Source organism: Zootermopsis nevadensis, unplaced genomic scaffold, assembly GCF_977971745.1.
Source record: "Zootermopsis nevadensis isolate Lab colony 2312 unplaced genomic scaffold, Znev_1.0 Znev_ptg000007l, whole genome shotgun sequence".
NCBI classification, from domain to species: domain Eukaryota; kingdom Metazoa; phylum Arthropoda; class Insecta; order Blattodea; family Termopsidae; genus Zootermopsis; species Zootermopsis nevadensis.
In genome coordinates this window covers 19,021,445-19,048,592 of record NW_028259139.1, presented here as the reverse complement: position 1 = coordinate 19,048,592, position 27,148 = coordinate 19,021,445, and the positions used below count along the sequence as shown (strand labels likewise).

Genomic DNA, 27,148 nt, shown 5'->3' with positions numbered 1-27,148 from the left:
TCGGTTGTGTGACGGAGCCGCCTTTGGTTTTGTTGGTTGTCAACATTTCTTTCCAGAAGCAACGGATTCCCGAACTAAGAATGTCTTCCACATTCGTGATCTGCTTCTCAAGCCCAGGATCCACCAGGAACTGGTCATGAACGCCTGGAACACTGTGCTTACTGCAAGGCTGTATAACACCCACGCACTGAAGAAGAACCTGTGTGACAAAAGCGAAACACTTCTGTTATTGAATTTGAAGGAGTAGGTTTATGTGGTGAGTGCTTGTGAACTGGGACTTCGGGGTCTCATAAAGGACTGGGAAGTTATTGAGTATTCGAGCGACTATTAGCTTCTTAAGACGGACTGTGCTGTAGCGAGTAAGTTTTCGTACGAAAATTGTGAAAAAATCATTCTTAGTTTTGAGAAATTACGGAAAATCTGAAAAAGAATCTGCCGAGACACGTTTTTTGGCAAGATCTGTGTTTACGTGTACCGAATTGTTCTTTTTGTGTCTTACGTCACACTAATCAGAGCATTTGTCATAATTACAGAAAAAATTATTGGATCTGCATAAATTCAAACTGATATGAAGGTTAAAACTTTGCATACCGTGTAGTGTATTAGAATATTGAATAAACAAAACCAACAACTATTAACACTATAATGAACACTACTGCCATACGCGCTTCGACCTCAAGAGGTCATCATCAGTGAGATCAATTCATTTAATTAAATGGCTCGAAGTTGATATAAAAAATAAATAATGAATAGGACACATTGACGAAAAGTATTTTAAGCGACACTACACCAAATGTTGTAATTCACAGGAATAGACTCTGCACTTAGCTATTTATCCGGTGGTCCGGTGGCCTTAGCTCGTCCAGGACGTCGTAGGGAACAGCAAATTCCAGGTCTTTTATACGCGGACAAGCTGTACGTAGTTCCCTCACATTCCGACGTCAGCCCTTCCGAAGATCAGGTCACCCACTCTTCCTCTCCAGTCTCCTTCAAATTGAATAACAGAAGTGTTTCGCTTTTGTCACACAGGTTCTTCTTCAGTGCGTGGGTGTTATACAGCCTTGCAGTAAGCACAGTGTTCCAGGCGTTCATGACCAGTTCCTGGTGGATCCTGGGCTTGAGAAGCAGATCACGAATGTGGAAGACATTCTTAGTTCGGGAGTCCGTTGCTTCTGGAAAGAAATGTTGACAACCAACAAAACCAAAGGCGGCTCCGTCACACAACCGACAACAGACACCTTCAGAGCGCCTTCTATCTGCTGCTTCTGGGGTACTCCACCGCCTTCTGCGTGTTTCTGGCGGAGATAATCCATCAAAAATGGCGGACGAGAAGACGTCGCCAAATTAAGGTCAGAGTTCAACAACAACGCAGGGTGCGGCGGCGTCTGCGGAGAAGAAGGAGGGTCGCATGGTGATGTTCGTCTTCTTGGTCCTGACGACGCGTGGGTAAATGTTGTAGAGGCGAAGGAATTGTCTCTTCCTTTTTGTGGTCTTCTTTGAGTTTCTCTTCTCAACATTTGACACAAATGTACTCCAATAGTTATCAACAGACTTGGGATTATTATGTCGACCTTCTATGGAGACAACAGGTTTCAGAGTCTCCAGTTGGTGGCGGCAGGAACTTCACAGATGCATTCAGCCTTGTTGCCATGAAACTGAAGAGGCGTATGTCCAAACCCTCTGTATACTTGACGTCAGTTTCGTCCATTACCTCTTCCTTATCGCCGTCTATCATCACATGGGGTTCTAATGGGAAGGTCAAAACAGTTATAGGGCAACCGCCCAAATCAGCTGGCACTTGTGAAGAGAACAACGGGGCACTTCGCAGTAAATTTTTACCATTTCCAACACATTTGTCCACCAGAACTGCTTGACGCAACTTTCCACAATCACTCGACGGTTTCCGATACGGAAACCACGAATACAAATCGAATGTTTCCTGCTCGCTGTCTGATGGAGTCAGTACTACGACCTTCACGACCTTCCACTGCCGCAGTTCCTCCAGGATCGGCAGCGACTCGTCCGGTCTCTCCAAAACCACGAGGAATCGCCCTCGGGCGTTCCATGCGTCGTAGTAGGACTTTAGCCCTTCCAATCGTTCCCTTAGTTGACCATGTGCGAACAAAAGGTAACTGTTTCGCTTGTCGAAAAATTCGCTCTCTTCGGGGGGGCATTACTTCATCCCAATCAGCGTCCGGAAGAATGGGTCCGGGTATTATTTTCGGTAAACGTGGGCACATTTCTTGCCCAGGACCAGAAACGACGATCGGTTTCCCGAGGCTGGCATGAAGTTGTCCCAACAACAGATTTAGATCGTCCGTGTCCTGCCGATGAGAATCTGCCAAATGTTCCTCATTCGGCAGAGAAAGGACCGTTGTTCCTTCCTGGGCAAAAAACTTTTGTGCGATGGTTACGATGCAGGTCACTAGAGGACTCTGCTGTCGCGTAGTCTTCTGCGCAGGAATGCAATTGGCCATCAGAAGCCGTAATATGGTTCGCCATGTTTCCTGTGGAGGATCAAATTAAATATGGTTAATTTAAAAACAATTAAGGTTTAAGAACATAGTACGTAATTTTCAGTTCACTTGTGTGTGGACTGTTTGATAATGCTGCATCAACTACAGAGATTTAAATTTGAAAGGTACAGCCGGATGAATATATGTGGCCAATGTTGAATTGGCAATGAGTGGAGAATGAACAGCCACCGTCTGCTCTACATGACAAACCCATCAGGATAGAAAGTACCCAGATGGGACCCAAACCAGGCACCTCTCTAATAAAAGCCACGTGCTTACTATTTCGTTGAAAAATTTTGTGCCGGAAGACGGAACGAAATCACGAATTTAAACTCAACTGCAAATGAGGAAACAAATTTGCAGGTGAAAATAAAGTTTAAGAATGTTCTAAGATACAAGGTACCACAATGGCTGACACAGGCTTACCCTAAAACATGTATATTATATTTTAGTTTGCATTTACAAAATATTTAAATGTTTTTAATGAATAACAGGTTTTAATTGTGACATTTTTACAGTTTTTAGGATGAAACATTTTAACGCGTGTGGTTGAACCAACACAGAGCCACTGAGAAAACCACCATAAATGCTAGTTAGCGATAAAAGTGGTCGTAAACTTGGGTTACGGTCGAAAGTTATCAGATACAACCTCAAACCGTTGCAATGTCACCTTGGTTTTTAACATTTAACACATGAAACCTTTTCAAACTAAATTGGTTAGAATTTCTATGAGTTTATGTATAACGTAATTATGTAAGGTAATGTAATGTTTACGTACAATACTTTCCATTACACTCAGTAATATGGCCAGTGGTATAGCATTAATTTATTCAGAAATTCTCTGTTTGAGATTATTTAAATCTGCCGGACGTGTTTTAAACATTAATTTTCAAGTAGCTCTATAAAAAGAAATCAGAAGCCAAGGGATGAATGTCATATCACGGGACGTGCTTCTGTGCGCAATTGAAATTGCTATGAATCGAGTGCATCAGCCTCGACGGACAACATCTGATGGGTATTTGAAGAAGTAACTTCGTTATTATGTGCCTCGGTAAGGGTAAACACTTGTACTTCAATTTACTCTACTTTAAATAAACTTTAATCGACTAGTGTCTGTAAAAGTGATGAATAAACGCTGCCCCACTCTGCATTACCGAGAAGGAAATAGAAATTATGAAGGTGAGATGAACGCAAGAGGCACGAGGTTTATACAAAGTCACGTAAAAATTAATTAACCTACTCTAAAGTTAAAATGAACATTTGCAGGACCATAAGCTTAACCTCATAAAATATCTTGTGTAATAAACAATTAACGTGAGATCAGACTCGCTGTTGCAGCAAATGGATCATTTACCTGTTGGATCTCTCCTGATGACTGGCAACATTTGATGTGGTGGGCCCTGGGCCCTGCCCCCTGCATGTTGCATCCTTCGTCTCACTATTAACAGATGTTTCCACATGAGCTACATGTTCAACCCATCAAACCACTATGACTTAACGGCCGTAAGTAGCAATATCAGATTATGTTTTGTGAATGGTCTCACACAATTTCTTCTTCCATGGCTCTCCGGTCCGTTTTCGGTCCACGACCTCCTCAATTCTCCTCTTACATTCGGTCCGTCTGTCCGAGGTTTCGAAACGTCTTCCTTTTTACGGTGCAAGGTTGTTAGCCCTGCGACCAACCCCCAACCTGGAGGACCAGGGTTCCTGTCTTAGTCTGACCGCTCCCCCTCGACCAATCTGGCTAGGGAGGCCCTACCAGTAGCTAAGCTACCGCCAGCATAGCTCTTGGGGTCACTGAGGTACTCGAGCCCCACCACCACGACAAGGTGCAGGTACCATTAAGTGGGGTCATCTCTTACACGTCCCAATATTTCGCTTTTAAAAACTTGTAACGCAGTTTCTACATACATCGTCAGATGCTACGTCACTCAACAACAGAAAATAATGACGAATTTGTTAGTTCCACTCGCTCGTGGCTGCTGTTTCAGTGAAGTATTGATCCGTGTTATTTACGTGGAAAGATTCGACTGTGTTTTGCCTTCGTAACAGAGAAGATGTCCAACTGCACTCGTTTTCACTGTTGTTTCCGACGTAACACGTGAAATTAATGTCTCCGAAGATCTGTGTTCGTTGAACTCCTCGAGTGTCTTTAATACGGTCCTCCGAAATCTTAGAGTTCGAAAGGAGTTCACTCAGGAACAAGACACCGCTCACCTCCGTGAAGAATTCAATACTGACAGGAGGTGACTTCCAACCACTCCACATTGACATACTGGAATTTAAGACCAACTAACCAACCAAAAAGCCAATTAAGGGCGGAGTTCTGCGCAAGCGCAAAGTAACACCATTCCTGCGTACGAGACGCATTGCTGGAAATGGAAAACAGAGCCTTGTAACTGAAACGGGAATGTTGCTAATGGTAACGGGGTTCTGTCGTGGTGGAAGCCTCGACCGTTCAAACTGGGGTTGCCCTTGGGCGACCTCTGGCAGCCCTCGTTCGGCACGAGTGCCTCCCGAGTTGCCGGACTAAGGGGTTCCCCACACCAGCTAACCTCGAGTCAAATCTCTCAGTCAGTGCTCTGGTGTGGTCGGCAAAGAAAGGGACCCCCAGATCCTCATGTATTTGCCTGTTACTAACGTACCAGGGCGCGTTAGCAACAATGCGAAGACACTTGGATTGCAGAACTTGCAGCTTCCGGACGTGGGTGCGGGCAGCTGACCTCCAGATCGGGCATGCGTAATCCATTATGGGACGGATGAGCTGCTTATAGAGCAGCACACCGTTCCTGATGGACAGGCCACTTCTCCTATTGATGAGCGGGCCTAGCACGCCTTCTTTCCCACCTGGTTGACGTGCGCCGACCAGGTAAGCCCGGCGTCAAGGGTGACCCCCAGACCCACTGGATCGGCTGTCCGAGAAACTGCACTGCTCGGGGCTGTTGGATGTGTCTTCTCGCGGAAATGAAGAGAACCGCGGTGCTCTTCGAGACGTTGATAGCAATCCTCCAGGCCCTGAGCCAGAGCTCAAGTCTACTGAGGTAGGTCTCCAGATACCTGACGAGAAGCGTGGGGCTACGGGATGTGTCTACTAGACCCGTGTCGTCCGCGTACTGCGCTAACTCGACGTGGCGGGACGGTGTGGGTATGTCGTTGACATACAGACTGAAGAGCACAGGGGAGAGAAGTCCGCCCTGCACAACTCCAGCCCGCATGGCACGACGCGTGGACGTGGCCGACTGGAAGGACGTTTGGAATGTCGGGTCAGCGAGGTAGGAAGAGATGGTTTTTACCAAGTACGACGGGAAGTTGAGGACGGTCAGTTTGTATAGGAGGCCTTGGACCCAGACTGTGTCGAAGGCTTTGGCCACGTCCAGGAAAACCGCGCCGGTTAGCCGCTTCTCATCAAGGTTTCTGTTGACCCTTTCGACGAGGCGAGCCAGCTGCATCGACGTGCTGTGTCTGGGTCGAAACCCAAACTGCTCGTCGCGCAGTAGCCCGCGTTAATTTAAGACCTGATGCGGGTAGGTAAGATAATGTTGAGGGCCTAAGAAATCTATACAAATTTAGAATTAAAAATGTCAAGGAACACAAGTGGAAGCTTTGTGTTTTCCAGTCCTGTTACACATATGCACACTGATGAACTTATGTAGATATTACGAGACTTCAGTGCTAAGCATCCATCATACTAATCTTTGCCAATTCTTTGAAGTCATTCGGACAGCACAAACTCTTCTTCATGATCTATCATAGAATTTGTAACCATGACAGCCACCAATACTATCAACATCCACAGTTTTATTTCCCACAATATGTTTCTCAAACATATCTTTTGTTCTCAAAAACAAATTCAAGGCATAATGGTTAGCTAAGTGTATCTAATGCATAGAGCCACGGTGGTCTAGCGGTTAGAACGCTGGACTTGTAATCCTGGGGTCTCGGGTTCGATTCCCGGCGGTGCCCGAATTTATAACTTGTGTTGGGCAAGGCCGTGGTCTAGGCAACACGGAGTTTTCCTCCGTGGCATCCCAACAATTACTCCATTCACACACACAGAAGAAGGCAATGGCAAACCACTTCTGGATCATCTGCCAAGAACGTATATGAACAGGTCCCAGTCCGAGAAAAGGATGGAAGGATCCTGTTCATATGGACCTGTCGTCAGACAGAACACTAAATAAATAAAATTAAAACTGATAAGCTCATGATTGTGGGGTAAACTGCTGAGTGTGTAACATTTAGCAGAGAGGTCTGAATGCTTTCTTTTCGTGGTGACTGACTAATGACAAATGATCAGTTCCAAATGGGTGATCACATACATTTTACATTAAATCCAAAACCTGCAGGGAAAAAGGAAAATTTGATTTCATCGTTGTCTTGTACATCACATATTTATATAAAAACTTTGACCTTTCAGGAACATGGGAGATGTAACCTCCCGTCCTCTTTTGTAAGCTTCTCGTTTCATCAATAAATCTTAACAAGGGAGACATGATTATTTTTCTAAAACCAGGCTCTTTTAAGGATTGAAGGGACATTTAAATGTACACGCAGAACATGGCTTTCGAATGACCAATATAAAAAAGTTACTGAGAACTACAAAGAAATTAACTTATTGTTTAACAATTTACCTAATAAGTACACTTCTAATTAGCAGTATAGTAGAAACATAAGTCAGAGAGCAATACCGTTGCATCTTAAACAAATTTTTAACTCTTAGACACGAAAACATATAGAATGTTCCTTTTATTGGGAAACTAATATTTTCAACATATCAATAAAATAATATGTTATTCATCTGTTTGGTGACAATTTTATTCAGTTTTTATAATAATTCTGTACAAATGGCGATGTAAGTCCTTTTTTATATGCTAAAGGACATAATTTTGTAAAGAAAAATGTACCTGCAATCTTCTGATTATTTTACCATGATCATTCCTGCTAAAACGGGGCTCGAAGGAGATAAATCGATCACATATAATATAAAAATTCAACACGAAAGTAAAAATAATTACTAAGCTGGGAGAGAAGCTCACTCAACTTTGGGACTGTAATCACGCAATTCATGTTAGTATTCTGGGTTGTGACACCACGTGGACTTTCAAGCGTGTAACAGCGTTTTGGACCTGGTGACAGTATGTTCCTCTGAAATGCTGGTTCCCATCCACAAGTCCACATGACGTCACAAACTTGAACATCAAAATCATTTTGTAAAACATCTAAAAGCTATGAACAATGAATTCGAGGGAACAAAATAAAACATTGTGATGTTTAGTCTGTGAAGAATGTTGCTAAAAATGTTTACAACAAAAAGCTAGAAAATTTCACTGAGATCTCTCAGAGACGCTTCACAAAGCTTCAGTGATACCAGCAAAATTCTGATATTTACGAACTAGATGGAAGACAACAGATATGTGGAAATCATAAAATAAAGCAAATGAAATGAACCATTTGGTGGATGGATTTTTCCTCAAGAAAAATGTACAAACTTCATTTAGGCCAATTTCATTTAAAGTCAGGTTAAGTCATTAATTATAAAGTAACTTATGATTTTACAGAGCTCAAAATAGGCAAACTTATATCTGATACTGAAGATATTGAATTTAATAATGACATAATAATTTGGAACACTGGTGATAATTTGATTTATTTATGATATCCTGAGCCCATTTGACATGATATTGGGCAAAAAGATTATTTGAAAAATTTCTACGGATTCGGTGTTCGAACCTCCGTCGTCCGGTCGGCATAATGTTTCGGTGCGCAGACCGATATTTAATTATGGAGTCTACGTAAGTCGAGGGAGATAATTTGATTTATTTATGTTATCCTTTCCTTTTAATATTCCTAGCGAGTTATCTCTTCAGGTGTCAAGACCTCAACTTCACATGAATTTCGTCCCCATCTTCGGGGCAGGGAAACATTCAACTAATATCATATGGCCCCTTTGTCACAGGGACTGGGTAAAGTCTTGTGCCTACACGTGGCTAACCTAACCTAACCTAAACCATTCCAATGGCGATTGGTAATTGTGATTCTGTCGAATGTTCTCGAAGGAAATTTAGTTTAGTCTGAATCGATTAAATATAAATCACACTTCAGATACAGTTAAAACAAAATTTTATATTGTTTTTAAAACAGAATATAATCTTCTCTCAATTAATTAACCGCAATTTTAAAGATACACGAGAAAAAATTCTCTTATTTAGCGAAAGCGTGTGTATCGTACGGGTAAATTTCGCGAGTGAAAATCCCACAATGCAACTTCCGACTGTCGGAGCCTTCTTCCATGCCACAAATAGTAAGCCACTGTAACAAAATGGAGTGGCGTCATTTTTCGATCTGGTTTTCTGTGCGTTCAGTTGTCCACGGAACGTTGCCAGAACAGTTTCAAGTGCCTGATAAAAGTGTCATGTGACCTGGAAGATGCAGTGTTGTGACCTCCTCCTCTGCAGTGAAGTCAAGAATTAGAACAATGTGACCTGTGACCATCTACTAGAAGCAAAATTCCTCTCGAATTCTTGGTATTAAATGATTTTTCATCCCCTCCATTAACAAGACCAAATCTTCGTACGTTGGAACCAGGCGGCATCTATCTTTCGTTTCAAGTAAGTGCATTGGGGCGCCTCGAATTCTCCATCGGTATTGCAGCAGGCAATCAGGTCGACTGTTACCGAACCGAAGGCTCGCCATGTTCTTTGCTATTCTGCGTCGGATGATTCCACGGAAGACTGTACTTATTCACGCTCCATTTTAATATTATACCGCGATCTGCGTCTAGCCGTACCAGGGAACTGGTTCTCAAGGCGTCTATAATACCGCCAGCCAGTCGCCTCAAGACGTGAAATGAATCGTCACGCGTGTTAATTGGGGGCGTGGCACAAGGCCCAGGTTCGTTCCCTGCTGAAGCTCATCCGGCCTTGTTAACCTTGTTAGAAGGATTCTTTAAATCTAAAGCCTCCTTAAATTAACTGTTAATCTAAAATGCGTCCGTCCCGTCCGCCTTCAATTTATTGCGTGGTGTGATCTTCATTGACGACGAGAGAGAAATGCTACGCGTTGGCCCTCAAGGTCACTTCGTTTCGTATATCAGCCGTTTCGCCTGCCTAGAATGCAACACAACAGGGTATGACGTAATGAATCCGGGTTAGTTTATATAAAACGAAATGCCTTCAACACAACGCGCTCTTACAAATCTACTACAAGTGTCGAACGTTGTGGTCATCACCACGTGTTTATACTGTAACGTGGGTCGGGTTTGCGACCTTGGATTGTCAACCCTGATTTATTCACGTCAAATTAAATCACTTACAGTGGTCTGCACATACAGTCAACTCTCTACAACAACACACTCGAGTCTCTGTGCACACACACACACACACATTCTCTCGCACTGTCCATCGAGTCTATCTGGTCCCCGAGCTCCGCTCTTCGCACTCTTCTCCTACACGTCGGCCCGTAGCACCCCACTGGACACACGCTGGCCCCTCGGCCGCCCCGGTCCACGTACCCGGTGCCTGCTCACGCAGCCGACCCGTCCATACTCGTCGTCGTCGGCCCGTAGCACCCCACTGGACACACGCTGGCCCCTCGGCCGCCCCGGTCCACGTACCCGGTGCTTGCTCACGCAGCCGACCCGTCCATACTCGTCGTCGTCGGCCCGTAGCACCCCACTGGACACACGCTGGCCCCTCGGCCGCCCCGGTCCACGTACCCGGTGCCTGCTCACGCAGCCGACCCGTCCATACTCGTCGTCGTCGGCCCGTAGCACCCCACTGGACACACGCTGGCCCCTCGGCCGCCCCGGTCCACGTACCCGGTGCCTGCTCACGCAGCCGACCCGTCCATACTCGTCGTCGTCGGCCCGTAGCACCCCACTGGACACACGCTGGCCCCTCGGCCGCCCCGGTCCACGTACCCGGTGCTTGCTCACGCAGCCGACCCGTCCATACTCGTCGTCGTCGGCCCGTAGCACCCCACTGGATACACGCTGGCCCCTCGGCCGCCCCGGTCCACGTACCCGGTGCCTGCTCACGCAGCCGACCCGTCCATACTCGTCGTCGTCGGCCCGTAGCACCCCACTGGACACACGCTGACCCCTCGGCCGCCCCGGTCCACGTACCCGGTGCTTGCTCACGCAGCCGACCCGTCCATACTCGTCGTCGTCGGCCCGTAGCACCCCACTGGACACACGCTGGCCCCTCGGCCGCCCCGGTCCACGTACCCGGTGCTTCCTCACGCAGCCGACCCGTCCATACTCGTCGTCGTCGGCCCGTAGCACCCCACTGGACACACGCTGGCATTGTTATGCTGCTCTCAAGGCAACACGTCACAATACTTTATGTTATATCTGCAACGTTATTGGTCGGAATGTAGTGGCACACCTGTAAGACCTATCGAAATGTATCTGGCCCAATAAAGTAGACATATTATTATTATTTATTTGACTGCAAATGGGTTTTTACCCGGTGGCAGTGGTCCTACAATAAGACACAACAAAACATAAGACAACAAAAACAATAAGAAACAACAGAACAATGAGACAGAACAAAACAATAACACAAAAAACATAAGACAACAAAAACAATAACAACAGAACAATGAAACAGAACAAAACAATAACACAAAAAACATAAGACAACAAAAACAATAACAATAAGAAACAACAGAACAATGAGACACAACAAAACAGTAAGACAACAAAAACAATAACAATAAGAAACAACAGAACAATGAGACAGAACAAAACAACACACCACACTCAAAATAAAACAACTCATAATATTACAAAACCATATAACCTAAAGTACATAACTTAAAAATTAATACCAACTAGACATAAGACAGTAACAGTAATGAATCACACGTTTTATCAGGACCTTCTCTTCACTTCACTACACTTATGAAGCCTTCCCATCCTCACCCCACTTTACTCCCCTTCACTGCACCCACCCATCTATTTCCTTTACTTCACCTCATTTATCACTTTCCTAACCTTCTTCCTAAACGTACTTGGTTTACAGGAGAGAGTCCTTAAAACCTCAGCAGGTAGCTGGTTCCAGAGTTGGATGGTCCTATTTACAAAGGAATATTTTCCGATATCTGTTCTTTGTTTTCTGCTCCTAACTTTCCGAATATGATCGACTCTGCTCAGGTAGTATGGCCTTTGCAATCTGTCACCTATAACTTTCCATGCCCGATCTCCCGTGTACGCCTTAAAGAGAGCACATATTCGTGCTATCTTTCTACGCTGTGCCAGGGTTTCCCAGTTCGAATCGCTCCTGTGATATGCAAATTTACATGCTTTCCTTTGCACCCGTTCTAACGCATTTATCTGCCCCTCCCTGTAAGGATCCCAGCACGCCGCCCCATATTCCAGAATCGGACGCACTAGTGATGTGTAGGCTAGACTTTTAGTGTTACTAGTCCCCTTTCTGAGAACACGCATTGTAAAATGAAGTGCCTTCCAGGCTTTTTTAACCGTATAATTTACTTGATCAGCCCAGCTTAAATCGCTGCTTAAGAGAATTCCCAAGTATTTACAACAGCTCTCTTCCGGAATTACTTGGGTTAATTTTCATAGCATTTTCAACCGCCCACTCCCCCAGACTGTTTAGATCCATCTGCATCTTTTCTATATCTTTACTATTTATAATTTTCCTATATATTATACAGTCATCTGCAAAAAGTCTAATAGTCGATTCAATGTTCCTCCAAATATCATTTACGTACGCGAGGAATAGAAGTGGACCCAATACACTCCCTTGCGGTACTCCTGACGTTACTCTGACTTCCTCTGATAATTGTCCTCCTACTCTAACTCTCTGCGTTCGGCCCAAAAGGACTTCCCTTATCCATACGACTATCCTCGAGTCCACGCCCGAGGCCGCGATTTTCATAAGCAGCCGATCGTGAGGAACTAAATCGAAGGCCTTCGAAAAATCGATTATAATCGCGTCTAACCTTCCTCCGTTATCCAGTGTGTCTGCAATGTCCTGACTTTCACATGAATATCCCGGCCTGAACCCATGTTGACCCTCGAATAACCAATTCTTTTCCTCCCAGTTTTTCCTCAGGTACGATGCTATAACGTGTTCCATTTGTTTGCAGACCACCGATGTTAAACTGACCGGTCTGTAATTTGTGACCAATGATCGATCACCTCCTTTGTAAATAGGAACCACTATGGCTTTTTTTCCAGTCCCTTGGTATAGTGGCATTATTAATTGTTACGTCCAATAATCGCGCCAGGTACGAGGTGCGATCGGAAAGTTTCCAGACTGCGCGTATAAAAACCCGTACACTTATCTCAGGTATTAAATTCATCCATCACCCTCGAAGTAGTTCCCCTGGGAGTGAACACAACGATCCCAGCGCCGCTGCCAAGCCTGGAAGCATCCCTGGAAATCTTTCTTTGTCAGCCTGTCAAGCACCATCTGCGATTCTGCCTGAATCTCTTCTATCGTCTCAAATCTCCTTCCCTTTAGCTGAATTTTCATCTTTGGGAAGAGGAAACCTTAGAAAGGAAGTTGGGGTCGGTTCTTGCAAGATCTTTGAGCTCCTGACAAACGAGAAGTCGATTCTGCTTCTGGTCCTCTGACAGGATGCGTCGCATGTGGAGTTCTTCCTTTAGAATCAGCTGACAGGTCCCATAGCCTATCCCAACAATGTCGCACAAGTCGTTGATGGTACGACGTCGATCTTCGTGAATGGCTTTTGATCCAGTCAAGAGAGTTTACATGGTATTTAATATCAAAAGTTGTAATGACCAGGAATAATAGTTAATTTGATAAAATTTATGCATCAAAATTACTACTGGGCACTATTATGAAATCTACAAGGGATTACATACAAACATTATTGAAGCTGCTTGTGGAGTAAAATGGGTGTCTTATTTTTCATTGTTAAAACATAAACAAACAATTCTGGACTTAAGTAACGCAGTCCTTAGCATTCAGTGGACACAGTGTGTGGGTACTTATACAGCTGCAAGTCAGGGAGATATGGGTTCATCCACCCTTTCTAAGTGAGACTATAAATAGACGGCTGACCCATGACCCAACCCCTGAAGGAAAAAATGGGGATTGTATACTCACTTATATACCAGTGTATGTGGCAACCACTACATTATTGTAACGTTTTTTGACTTTTGACCTCTAGCCCAGAATCATCACTGGCTCTGAGAAGGTGTTATCAATGTTCTCTGTTACAAGAAATCACTTCTACTCCGAGCTTAGAACTGTGAAGATCAGTCTCTAAGTAAGTCAGGCCTGTCATCCTTAGGTAGAGACGTGTAGCTGCCGTTATCACATCAAGTATTTCTTTATTTAATAATCATTTCTCGAAGTAATAACATCACTGGACTTTTTCCTCTGGGGTTATGTCAAGAGCAATGTGTTCCGAACACCAGTTAACGGATCTAAAACTTCTTGACGATGGTGAAGAGTCAATTGAATAAAAATTTTCTTGGATATTATCCATCGTCTAGTAAATATAAAACGTAAAAAACGACGTTTCGGAGATGGGACAACTAGCCAATCCTATCAGCCAGCCTAGTTTGGATTTATCTCCTATTTGGATACCTGTAATCTCTGAAGAAATCCAAGGTGGGCATCGAGTTTCGAGCTGATATTCATGTGTATTTATTCCCACCTTTTGTGTGTTTTTGTTGTTTCGGCTTTATCGTGTTTATGAATTTTGATTTCTACATACTATTCTTTTACGTTCCACGGATGGATGGTGTGGTAATGCCTTTTTATTCCGGGACTTTCACTTTTTAATTTGTCCGGAGATAGGGATTAGCTCTATCTAGTGGGCCGAACTGAGTAGGAACCTGAAGACGGAGATAGAGCCCCATCTCCGAAACGTCGTTTTACGTTTTATATTTACTAGACGATGGATAATATCCAAGAAGTCCGGAGATAGGGATTAGCTCTATCTAGTGGGTCCAACTGTGTAGGAACCTGAAGACGGAGATAGAGTCCCATCTCCGAAACGTCGTTTTTTACGTTTTATATTTACTAGACGATGGATAATATCCAAGGGAAATTTTTATTCAATTGACCAGTTAACGGACTTGATGACCTGAAGACCCGTATCAGGAATGCGATCTCGGCTATTCCAGCGGATATGCTCCACAGAAAATGGTAAGAGCTCGAATATCTTCTGGACGTTCTCCGTGCTACCAAGGGAGCCCACTTCGAGGTCTACTGAGGTCAGTAAAAAACTTCCAGAGTTTCACTGTAATGTGCAGCAAACCGCATGTGGCTAGCACACAATTTCTCAAAAACCCGAAGGGACTTTGTGGACACTCTGTATATTTGCAGATTGCTTGGTAGATTTGTCGCACATAACGTCAACAATTCGCATCGCTAGTGTGCTCTTAATTGTTGACTTTTATGATCCACATTTCATATCGAAATTCACTTTCCTACCAATTGCAATGCAATTGGCAGCAGTGGAAGGGGAGGGGGGAGAAACAGGGCAAGGAGTGTCTCAGCATGTGTACTGTACCTTATTACAGCTGAGATGACCGGTAGTCAAAAAAAATAGAAATATTCTACTTTTGTTCTGCAAACGTGTTACTACCATTTATTATTTCTCTCCAAATCGATATAACTACAAAGAATAATATAATTGCAATGTTAAAAAGCTGTAACAGTTTCTCTGGTTTAACCATCTTTCACGAGTTTCAACACTTTTGGTTGCTGTCTTCTTGGTAGTTGTGCCGTGTAGTCTGGTAGATGTCCACCAACGTTTCAGAGGTATACACGGCGCAACAAACCTAAAGGCAGCAACCTTCAGACTCACCACCGTGAAAACCCCAAATCCTACATTTAACACTTGTGTTAGCAACACTGCCATTCTGTCGACTTTTGATGATCGACCCGCAACCAATTCAAATGCTTGCCTGTTGGTTATGCTGCTGCTTTGCAAACACTGTGCAGGAGTTGGCACTCTCTCTTTCATCGACGTCTAGACAAGAAACACAGCGACTTCTATTAAGCCTTGTATCGACTGCGCGCGGCTGCCTCGCGCACCTGTTCGTGCGCGGCAAACTCGTTCGTTCGCTCATTCGCTTGCAGTTCCCGCAGAACTGACTGACCTTGAGCTTATACGCAGAAAGCGATTTCTTTCTCTGAAACAAATTTCGTTGCTTCTAAAGAACTCCTAGCACGAACTCAGGTATAATTTCTAGACAACATTGACTGGGTTCCATAGTGCAAGAGAGATCTAAGTCCACAGCTGTTTGCCTACCGTTTAAGGCTTTGACCGGGATGTTCTTTTGTTAAATCTTACGTGGTACCGCCTGATTCGACTTCTAATGGTTAAGTGAAGTGTTTTCTTCGCGGTACGGTCTGGATTCGTAAATATTATGAAGACGAGCTTTCCAAGTTGCCACTGCAAGCTTCTCATGCAGCCCTCCCGATTTAAATTAATCAAAATTTACCACCCCTTAACGCCGTCAAAATTTACCCCCCCTCCCCTCAGTAGGAACTTCTAAATTATATATTAAACTTCCAAATTAATAGCCTCAGCTTTCGCTAATACAAAGTTCAAAATTCCGCCTTTTATGCCAATCATCACACTAACGCCTTCACTCTTACTTTATCCTTAACAGAAGGACGAGCGGGCATTGCCTGGGGACCTTCTAGCTATAAGATGCTCTTTCTCCCCCCCAGATATCGAAGTGTCTCTCACTTCTCCCCCACCAATTTCCTCTTTCTCTCTCTCTTCAGGCTTCAATATTGCATCACACAGAGGCTACCGTTAGGGCTCGCGATTTTAAATGCCGGACTGCTGGCTAGATGTCAGCAGCACGCATCCGGAAGGTCCTGCGACCGGCCAACTCGACCAAGGTTTTCCGTGGTTTTCCTCGGTACTAGAGCAAATGCTGAGTTGGTACCCAATTTCCACGTTGCTCTGCATGCCTCCCATGCAGCCCTCTCAGAGTAATATCAAAATTCCGCTCTATAGTAGCCCCCCCAAAATTAACGTAATTATTCCTAACGCCACCCCCAAGGCCAATATGAAAATTCAAAATTAACGCAAAGACCCGTATCAACTCCCCCCCCTACCCTATTTCTTACCCCATCCTGTCTCCTAAATCCCTTGTCCTCACTAAACTTATTCATACCAGAAGGACGAGCGGGCACTGCCTGGGAACCTTCGTAGCCCACAACCAACTTTATACCCCTCCCCCATTTATAACAGTAGTGCCTATCGCTACTCCCCCCCCACTTTCTCTCTTCTCTCTCTCTCTTAGGCTTCAAAGGGTTAACCAGCTGATTTTCGTAATGGTGAGGTGAAGTGTTTTCTTCGCGGTACGGTCTGGATTCGTAAATATTATGAAGACGAGCTTCGGCTTCAAAGGGTTAACCAGCTGATTTTCGTAATGGTGAGGTGAAGTGTTTTCTTCGCGGTACGGTCTGGATTCGTAAATATTATGAAGACGAGCTTAGGCTTCAAAGGGTTAACCAGCTGATTTTCGTAATGGTGAGGTGTAGTGTTTGTTTCGCGGTACGGACTGAATTTATAAATAATATTCAGACGATCTTCGGCTTCAAAGGGTTAAACCAGTCTTTACCAACTCTATACGACACAATCCTTCGTGAGAAGCTAAAACTACGTTAAGCTAGTCATAAAATTCCACGTATTTTATATAACCGGAATGTTCATTACCGTATCTACAAGTGCCTATCCTGAGCTACATGAATCATTCCACACTCCAATTTTTCATACGCTCCATTTTAATTTTTTCAACCCATCTGCGCCTAGGCTTTCCGAGTGGTACCTTCCCTTCGGGCTTCCCAACCAAAATTCTATACGTGTTTAATACAGTCCATCTAATGCTCCTTTCATATCATCTTTAACAATACGAAAGCATGTTTCAGCACGTTGCAGCAAAAGCGCTTTTGCCAAAAGCAGCTTTGCTACATTGGTCTGCGCCCACCTTAATGGGCGGTTTTCCTCTCCATGCGAGACGAGGTTAGCAACAAAGATACAGCAAAATCTACAAACAAAAGCCAGTGCTTCTGCCTAGATTTTGTTGAATATAAGAGGTATGTCTCCCTGTGACTTCATTAGAAACGGTTTGGGATCTAGTTTCAGCTGAACAGGGGTGTCTTTGCTAGGCGCCACTTCGAACTGCGACAGGATGTTAATCAATCCTGTCTTCATCTGCATCAGTCCAAATCGAATTCCTGTGACAGAGGGATGATTATTCAGCATTTGTAATGAAACTATTGCACTTGGTGTCTGATAGCAGCAGTTTGCAGATCAATATATGGCAGAACTACTCGAAAAGAATGCTCTTGGAAAGTCATATTAATAGTTTCACGTGTATTTTAAACAGAACTCACCGAGACAAATCCTTGGCCCCGCTCCGAAAGGAAGATGCGTGTACTGAGGTCTCTTCCTTATGTTCTCTTCAGTAAATCGCTCTGGATCGAATCTATTTGGTTCCGGGTAATATTGTGGATCGTGATGAATGCCGTAAACCGGAATGTAGACTCCAATTCCTCCTTCTAACTTCGCATTATCATTATAAGGTGAAGGTGGAAGTTTGTAGTCGTTGATACACTTTCGTTCTAAAAATGAGACGACGGGATACTTCCTCAATGTCTCTGTAACACAGACAACTGTAGTATAGTTCTGGTATTGGCTGTGTACAATCCTGAAATGCAGCAAAGACACTTTAAGACACTCACCAGAGATCACCATATCGAGGTATCGCATCTTGTGGATTCCTTCGTAAGTTACTTGCTGGTCGTGTTCCTTCAGCGTCTGAGTAATCTCTTCCCTCAGGGTGTGTTGAATATCAGGTTGTAGAGATAATTCATAAAGTGCGAAAGCCAACGTGGTAGCGGTTGTCTCGAAACCCGCCAGGAGAAAAGCGTAACACTGAGCGACAAAATCGTCTCCATCAAATTCTAGATGGACAAAATAATTTGGTCAGATTTCGGAGACTCCTTCGTATAACGAACTGGGCTACTGGACTATAGACTTCACATCTCACGGTATTGAAGGATACAATTTATGAAAAATACTAGTTTTGCAATTATATATTCTTTTAAGTCTAGGTGGGCCTATTATATTCAAATGTAAGTGAAGGTACTTACTGACTCCAGAGTTCCCGTTCTCTGTGTTCTGTCCCTTTTTGCGCAACTCCATCATCGCGTCAAGGAAGTCTTTGCGGTCTACGTTGTTCTTTTCTCTGGAATTCACAGCATGACGTCATTTGTGTATCTGCAGGTGAGTCTTTAAACCAGTTATTATATTTTTACATAGAAAGTATGTGTGAAGTGTATGGTATAGCCTCACCGGAAAAATAGAAATATTCATGCCCAGCGAATATCTGTGATGGGACAAACACTAGCGAGTTTCAAAATTCAACCTGAACTTCGGCCTAATGTCATTGCTTGTGCTGACATTTGGCTGAAGGGATTACGCTAAACCACAAAAAATCTCAGGAGAGCCAATCTCTGGGCCGTGACTTTAAACGGGGATTCCCCGAATACGATGTTCGCTGCGATGTTGGGTGTGTGAAACCGGTATTTAGTTTAGGGTTTAGGACGATCATTTGTGGTAGGAAATCCAGACGTTAACGATTTTTAATGCCTTTTGAAATTAAATTGGTGCACAGGATACTTAATTACGACTCGAGCAAAACAATCTTTCCTTATCAAAGAAAGAAAGAAAACCGTTATTTAAAAAAAACAAGAGAAAATAACTTTAAAATCAGAGGCTAGATTTGTTTCAGCATCCTCTCTTTAGAGCCACGGTGGTCTAGCGGTTAGAACGCTGGCCTTGTAATCCTGGGGTCTCGGGTTCGATTCCCGGCGGTGCCCGAATTTATAACTTATGTTGGGCAAGGCCGTGGTCTAGGCAACACGGAGTTTTCCTCCGTGGCATCCCAACAATTACTCCATTCACACACAGAAGAAGGCAATGGCAAACCACTTCTGGATCATCTGCCAAGAACGTGTATGAACAGGTCCCAGTCCGAGAAAAGGATGGAAGGATCCTGTTCATATGGACCTGTCGTCAGACAGAACACTAAATAATAATAAGATTAGGTGGTCTAGCGGTTAGAACGCTGGCCTTGTAATCCTGGGGTCTCGGGTTCGATTCCCGGCGGTGCCCGAATTTATAACTTATGTTGGGCAAGGCCGTGGTCTAGGCAACACGGAGTTTTCCTCCGTGGCATCCCAACAATTACTCCATTCACACACAGAAGAAGGCAATGGCAAACCACTTCTGGATCATCTGCCAAGAACGTATATGAACAGGTCCCAGTCCGAGAAAAGGATGGAAGGATCCTGTTCATATGGACCTGTCGTCAGACAGAACACTATATAATAATAATAATAACCTGATAAAAAGTCAACAATTAATAGCACAATCGCGATGCGAATTGTTGACGTTATGTGCGACAAATCTAACAAGCAATCTGTAAATATACATAATTAAATTTAATTTATTAATTTTCCAGCAGCTGTAAAACCTATTACAGATTAACCACAATCATATTAGTACCAATAATTTATAACACATAATTCAAAGCGGTAAGAAATTATGTCGCACTAATATCAGACCGCATGCACATTTATGTACGGGTCCAAGAAGCTACTACATAAGCTATATCGATTTTAATTTCTCGATTATAGATGTACATAAGGCTTATAAAAATTGAAGGCAAAGTAGGAGTACAGGTGTCGGAACCTTCTACAGGGAATTCTTGTTTGTTGAGTTTGTCTACTTACCCAGTTTCATTTCTCTTTGCAATCATGAGCTGCATTTTTCGAGCAAATTAACACGATGGGCAATGTGTTATCGCGAAAAATTATTATTACTGCAGCTGTAATAATTTCCTTTAATGTGTTATCCGTTTCCACGTCTCTGTCACAGATGATCCGGGATAGCTCAGTCAGTTTAGTGACTAGCTACGGGCTGAACGACCGGGGTTTCGATCCCCGACGGGGGCAGAGGATTTTTCCTCTAGCCTCTGCGTCCAGACCGGCTCTGGGGCCCACCCAGCCTCCTATCCAGTGGGTCCTTTCCCGGGAGTAAAGCCGGCCGGGGCGAGATGCTGTCCACTTTTAATTAGTTGCGGATGTCAGAAGTGTGTCAGTTGTCTCTCCCATTTAGAGTTCAACTCTCGCTGCCAAGACTCAAAGCTGCCTTAGGGGTAATATTAAGTAATCGCAATTTTGTCTGCTGCCATAAATTTTCCAAAATGCCGTCTAATAATCCCATTAATTCGTGTATCTTTGTAAAATTTAATAATTGTAATTTTAGAAAGGAATTCATGAACAGGAAATAATATGAAACGAAGTTAATGGGGATTTCCTGGATTCAGATATGAACCCGTGACCTAACTAACTAACTAACTAGATGGCTTACCGAACCCGAAGGTTCATCACCGAATTAACCAAAGCCCTCCACCGGACCCTGCCCTGGGCCAACAAAATCCAGTCTCCTTCAACTCCTATCTCCCATAGATCCCGCCTGAGATTATCCTCCCATCTACGTCCAGGTCTCCCCAGAGGTCTCTTCCCTTCAGGCTTCCCAAATAGTGGACCCAACCAACTAGATGGCTTACCGAACCCGAAGGTTCATCACCGAATTAACCAAAGCCCTCCACCGGACCCTGTCCTGGGCCAACAAAATCCAGTCTCCTTCAACTCCTATCTCCCATAGATCCCGCCTGAGATTATCCTCCCATCTACGTCTAGGTCTCCCCATCGGTCTCTTTTCCCTGAGTCTTCCCAAATAGTGGACCCAACCAACCAGATGGCTTACCGAACCCGAAGGTTCATCACCGAATTAACCAAAGCCCTCCACCGGACTCCGTCCTGGGCCAACAAAATCCAGTCTCCTTCAACTCCTATCTCCCATAGATCCCGCCTGAGATTATCCTCCCATCTACGTCTAGGTCTCCCCAGAGGCTTCTTCCCCTCAGGCTTCCACACCTCTTGTCCCATCCATGCGCGCTACATGCCCAGCCCATCTCACTCTTCTCGACTTAATCACCCTCACAATACTGGGGGAGAAGTACAGATTTTTAAGCTCGTCATTGTGCAGTTTTCTCCACGCCCCATCGTCTTCTCTCCTAGGCCCAAATATCCTCCTCAACACCCGATTCTCAAACACCTGCAATCTGTGTTCCTCCCTCTGAGTGAGAGACCATGTTTCGCACCCATACAAAACAACAGGCAATATTATTGTTTTGTATACTTTAATTTTCAGGTTCTTAGAAATCAGACGGGAAGATAAAATATTTTGAACTGAGAAGTAGCAAGCATTTCCGGAATTCAGTCTCCTCCTAACTTCCTCACAACCTACCGAACACAAAGCAGGAGTACTAACCTGTACTGCACTGTACTCCACACAGCCTTCCTCAGGAAGGTCACAATACAGCCCTCCAAAATCTGCAACTTGAAGAAACTCTGGTAGTTGGGCGCGAACGATATCAGGACTGTAGCAAGTGACTTCAGAGCTGTGTATTCGACAAATTTGCGCAAGTACACTCTGAATTCGGCCTCAGGATTCGTGAATGTGTTACTCTCGATTCCAAAGGCGCATGAAGATATGACATCAATCGTGTACCTATCCATCGTATCTTTTACATCCAGAGGCGAACCTGTTGACAGGAAACGATGTACATTGAGAACAATTTCTTATCCATTAAGTGAAAGGCGCATGATCTTCAAGTTACCAGCGACACTTGTTATTCATGTGCATCACCAAGGTTAATAATATACGTTCAAGATTTCTAAAATATTAGTTAGCTATTTGTAATGTTATATCGGCCAAGATTACAGGATGAACGTCGTCCGACCCTTAGAATTGTTACCTTCTGGTCCTTGTCTCCGTGTCTGTTAAATGTTACGCAAAGGAACACCGAACTCGCGGAAAATATATTACACCTTGGAAGTGTCGTTGGTGGACGTCATTCGTTCTTTCAGTCTATCTTCGCTGGTAATGAAACATATATTTACAATGTCATATTTCCGTCAAAAGTTACTTTTTTTTTTTTTAAGCTGTGGGCGCGAGAAACTTGGTATAACTTAGCATGTCACCATGTTTAAAGCCTTCAGTTTGTTGTAAAAAAGACCTGAGCTAATATTTTATGCACCTAAAATAAGATAGGTATATAAAGCTAGCCTGTGCAATTTACCTTGAATTTGGTATAAAACATTAGTATCACACAATCAGGTCATTACTGAAAGAACAATTAAAACTCACCATCAGCCGTCTTCTCGTCCAGGTACACAGTCAGCTTCTTCGCGTAGCTGTCTACCAGGTATAACATCTTCTTCAACTTCCCCGTAGTGAAAATTGGCGTCATACTTAATCTTACGTGTTTCCATTTTGCATCTTTAAGGGCAAAGATAGCCTTGGCTGTCAGAGAATCTGCCTTTTCGTCAGCGGTTTGTACTCGATTCAAAAAATTGTGAGCATCCTTTACCAGTACGCACTTCACAAGTTCCGGGTCGTTGATGAGCAGGGAAGGTTGGTCCAACGAGAAGAAACCAACGTAGGGCTTGTCTTTGTGTGCGTCGTAGATTTTCTTGAGGTTGTGTCCGATATCCATGGTCTGTAAAATTGCTTCTTTAAGGTTGCCCACGAACGGTAACGGTTCCGCGTATGGGATACCGTGCTTCTTCCAGAAGCTGAAATTTCGTACGAAATAAAGGTACAACATCAGAAATAATGATGCGAAAACAACTATAATGTTCAGTAATACTGAATCGAATAAGAATGCCATTTTTAGGGCACTTCCTTCCTGCGATTGCTTTTTTCAGGTTAAGACTGAAGATTTTATATGATTTCAGTTGGCTCGTACAAGACACTATTTGTTGGGTAAATTGAAATTTTCCGCGAAGTCCGTCTGACCCGTAATTGTTGGCGTCCAATATAAAAATGCGAATTTTTGGCACCAGGACAAGTTATTTAAATAATTGGCAAGCGCTGGAAGTCATTTCTATATACATATATATATATACATATATATATATATATATATATATAAACTGTATATCTTCACTATAGCCTTGTGGATGTTTAGAAAAAAAAAGCTGCATTATCTTTCACTTCTAGCAAACGATGTGCTTATGATAAGAGTTTTAATGTAGAATGATTTTTGATCTTTGATTTCGTAAGCGTCGTCGTGATTCTTGACATAATCTTGAAAACTCTGAAGTTTTCACTAATGGTAAACATAATTATTTTTAATGCAAATTTCTATGTGTAATTTGTACAAAGTAATATTTTAGTAATTTATTATTCTGAACGTAATTTTATGTTATGCACATATAGAAATTTATCGTATATGGAGGAGTTCGTGTTTGTCCGTCAAACTGTTCCCATTTTCAACTACAGAACCAGTGGATGGATTCTCATGAAGTTTTGTAAGGACATCATGCCAATGGAGGTCATGTAAAAATCGTACCTTTTAAATTCGAGCCTATTAGTATTTTCTACGATGTTGTGAGTTGCGTGGGGAATTGAGCACCAAGTATGTAAAGTCTTATAATTATACACGACGCAGCGTAGCTAAATATTTCATAAATAAAATATCTAAGGAACCACTGGAGGGTGTTTGAGAATCGGGTGTTGAGGAGGATATTTGGGCCTAAGAGGGAAGACGATGGGGCGTGGAGAAAACCGCACAATGACGAGCTTAAAAATCTGTACTTCTCCATCATTATTGTCAGGGTGATTAAGTCGAGGAGAATGAGATGGGCTGGGCATGTAGCGCGCATGGATGGGACAAGAGGTGTGCACCGGGTATTGGTTGGGAAACCTGAGGGGACGAGACCCCTGGGGAGACCTAGACGTAGATGGGAGGATAATGTCAGGCGGGATCTATGGGAGATAGGAGTTGAAGGAGACTGGATTTTGTTGGCCCAGGACAGGGTCCGGTGGAGGGCTTTGGTTAATTCGGTGATGAACCTTCGGGTTCGGTAAGCCATTTAGTTGGTTGGGTCCACTATTTGGGAAGCCTGAGGGGAAGAGACCGCTGGGGAGACCTAGACGTAGATGGGAGGATAATCTCAGGCGGGATCTATGGGAGATAGGAGTTGAAGGAGACTGGATTTTGTTGGCCCAGGACAGGGTCCGGTGGAGGGCTTTGGTTAATTCGGTGATGAACCTTCGGGTTCGGTAAGCCATTTAGTTGGTTGGGTCCACTATTTGGGAAGCCTGAGGGGAAGAGACCTCTCGGGAGACCTAGACGTAGATGGGAGGATAATCTCAGGCGGGATCTATGGGAGATAGGAGTTGAAGGAGACTTAATTTTGTTGGCCCAGGACAGAGCTTTGGTTAATTCGGTGATGAACCTTCGGGTTCGGTAAGCCATCTAGTTAGTTAGTTAAGGAACCACTGGAGATAATAATTTGAGAAATTTTATGGGTATATGATAAGGATAAATCTACATTACAAGTGTTGTTTGGTAATCCTTTATTCCCTTATATCACTATATACAATGTGTGTTGTTACAAATATTGCCATTATGAATTGATCCTATCTACTTTAAATTTTAGAACACTTTATTCCAGACGACGACATCTCGTTGCGTTATTTCTGGTTAATGTCTTTATGGGCAAAATAAATTGCAATTCCATTATGGACGCTGTTGGTTTACGTGTGCCGGCGAGGTAAATAAGAGAATTTTCTACGTTTAGTGTGAGCTGTGCTCTAAGACATAGTCCTTCAGCCAGGTGCGTCATCGCTGCAAATGACGTATGAAAATCTTTGGACGTATTTAGCATAAACATTGTCTCCCTTGATAGAACGTTCTCAATAAGGGAAAAGATCTAGCTTCGTTATCTGTTTTTTTGTATTTCTTTAACGATGTACATTTATATTAGTGTTCCCTAGGTGGATTATTTGTTTTCATTTATATTTGTTAATTTTTTGCTCTGTGTTAATATTGTTTCTATTTTGGGTTTGCCTGTATTTGGCTGTTATATTTAATACTGTACATGTAGGTATACGTATGTTTAGTTAATCTGTTTGTGTAATATTTTTGATTATTATTTCATTATTATTTTATGTATTATAAGTGTTTGCCTGTATTTGGCTTCTTGCTGTTGGAAAACACTTAAATAAATTAATTGAATAAATTATTGTAATTAATATATATATATTTTATATCTTAATTGCGTCATGTTTGTGTTTTATTGATACAATATTTTATTTTCCGTCTATACACAAACTTAAAATAATGTTGTTTAAAATTACTTAAAATTATAACATTCATTCACAATGAAAGACCCATATCCTTCCGTCCGCATGTTTTATTTCACTAACATCTCAACAAATTTTATAACATAAATTGATATATGGTAAGCTGTCCGGTTATATTTCAAGTAATTTTACACTTTTTGAGGGACGCTTGGGTTATGTCCGTTCCCACGATTAATTTAACTAACAGTTCTGAGAGATTTGGGTGGAAGGTTAATACAGGCTACATCATCACTCCGTGATTTTAATCTTTTGCGCGAGTTCACAGAGTGAACGCAAAATGCAAAGATGACGTACTTAATTTTGTTTGATGGGTTTTGGATCAGAGTTTAAGAAACTTTCACCTAAGCTTTCGAGCCAATATCATTCGTGTTATGCTATGCCATTATAATGACGTCATTTTTATCGTAATTTCAAAGATCACGTCTGGAAAACTTTCACTAATAAGGAAATGTTCCGGTTGAAACCTCGCTAGGCACCAATGTGAATGATGATGATGATAAATTCAGAACTGATGTCATAGATGAAAAAAGAATCTTGGGAAGAAATCATTCGAAATATAATATATATATATATATACCAGAGAAATGTAACAAAAGAAAATAAAAATTACTGCATTCTACCCATTTGAGTTGGTATCAGAATACATCGTGGCCAATTAGAAACTATGTGCTACTCACTGGAATCTAATGTCAGACAAATTCAAGTTAATATATATATATATATATATATATATATATATATATACACACACACACACACTTTTCTAACAGCATATTAGGGGATGACGGGGGAATAGTGGTCAGGCACTTTTCTGACGAACGGTACCAGATAGAAGCTTCACGCTGGTGCTGATATCCAGTGCTTGATTCAGTGAAATTAAACAGCGAATTCAGCCATTTGCTTCTGGTTCAGTTACCGAGATAATTGCATGTGTCTGTTTTGTGCTCCAATGGTCTAATACTTTACATTGAAATATCTGAGATGATTAAACTTTCTTTTAATTATATTATTTTTTCTTGTGGGTTTACATAACATGCGATAGTTGGGTATTATAACTGCGTAATGATTATGAATAAATATGTGCTAAAATTAAAATATATAATAAAATTCAGGTCAATACATAAAACTTTATTTGGATGTTAAAATTTAAAATTTAAATGTTAAAATTTAAAATTTTAACATTTAACCTGAATTTTATTATATATTTTAATCAAGAACAAAAACATGACGCATGTAATACCTTAAATATGTGCTAGTTCACGGCAACACGCATTTCGTTTTGGGTTAATGGCGTTCAAGGATCTTCATTATCTATGGTGGGTCCACGGACACTTTGTAGGAAAAGTAGAAGCAAGCAACATTCGGAGATCCACAAA

The 27,148-nt window shown here is 42.7% G+C and overlaps 2 protein-coding genes across 8 annotated transcripts in view; one reads left to right on the top strand and one right to left on the bottom strand.

Annotated features, from left to right (window-relative positions):
* Positions 1-27,148, top strand: part of LOC110829765 (uncharacterized) — a 90,775-nt gene that overhangs the window by 22,711 nt on the left and 40,916 nt on the right. For 2 of the 7 annotated variants that reach the window (XM_087344563.1, XM_087344561.1), the window contains exons 1-2: positions 13,496-13,775; positions 14,584-14,730. The exons of 1 other annotated variant lie outside the window; for it this stretch is intronic. In XM_087344563.1, coding sequence (XP_087200689.1) covers positions 14,620-14,730 — 111 coding nt within the window. In that variant the 5' untranslated portion in view covers positions 13,496-13,775; positions 14,584-14,619. 4 more of the 7 variants (XM_087344562.1, XM_087344565.1, XM_087344560.1 and 1 more) reach the window with 4 other exon arrangements.
* LOC147874672 (cytochrome P450 6j1-like) lies at positions 15,074-23,464 on the bottom strand. Its single transcript, XM_087344536.1, has 6 exons — positions 22,767-23,464; positions 21,888-22,161; positions 18,638-18,732; positions 18,227-18,448; positions 17,879-18,142; positions 15,074-17,719 (listed from the first exon to the last, which is right to left on the bottom strand). The coding sequence occupies exons 1-6, from the start codon at positions 23,287-23,289 to the stop codon at positions 17,556-17,558; spliced, it is 1,542 nt and encodes a 513-aa protein (XP_087200662.1). The 5' UTR covers positions 23,290-23,464; the 3' UTR covers positions 15,074-17,555.

Bases quoted from the DNA above. Each gene is read 5' to 3' on its own strand.
- LOC147874672 (XM_087344536.1), bottom strand. From the start codon at position 23,289: ATGGCATTCTTATTCGATTCAGTATTACTGAACATTATAGTTGTTTTC. The intron at 18,449-18,637 runs GTAAGTACCTTC...TTGTCCATCTAG, and splicing joins GAACGGGAACTCTGGAGTCA to AATTTGATGGAGACGATTTT. The intron at 17,720-17,878 runs GTGAGTTCTGTT...CCTCTGTCACAG, and splicing joins GGGGCCAAGGATTTGTCTCG to GAATTCGATTTGGACTGATG.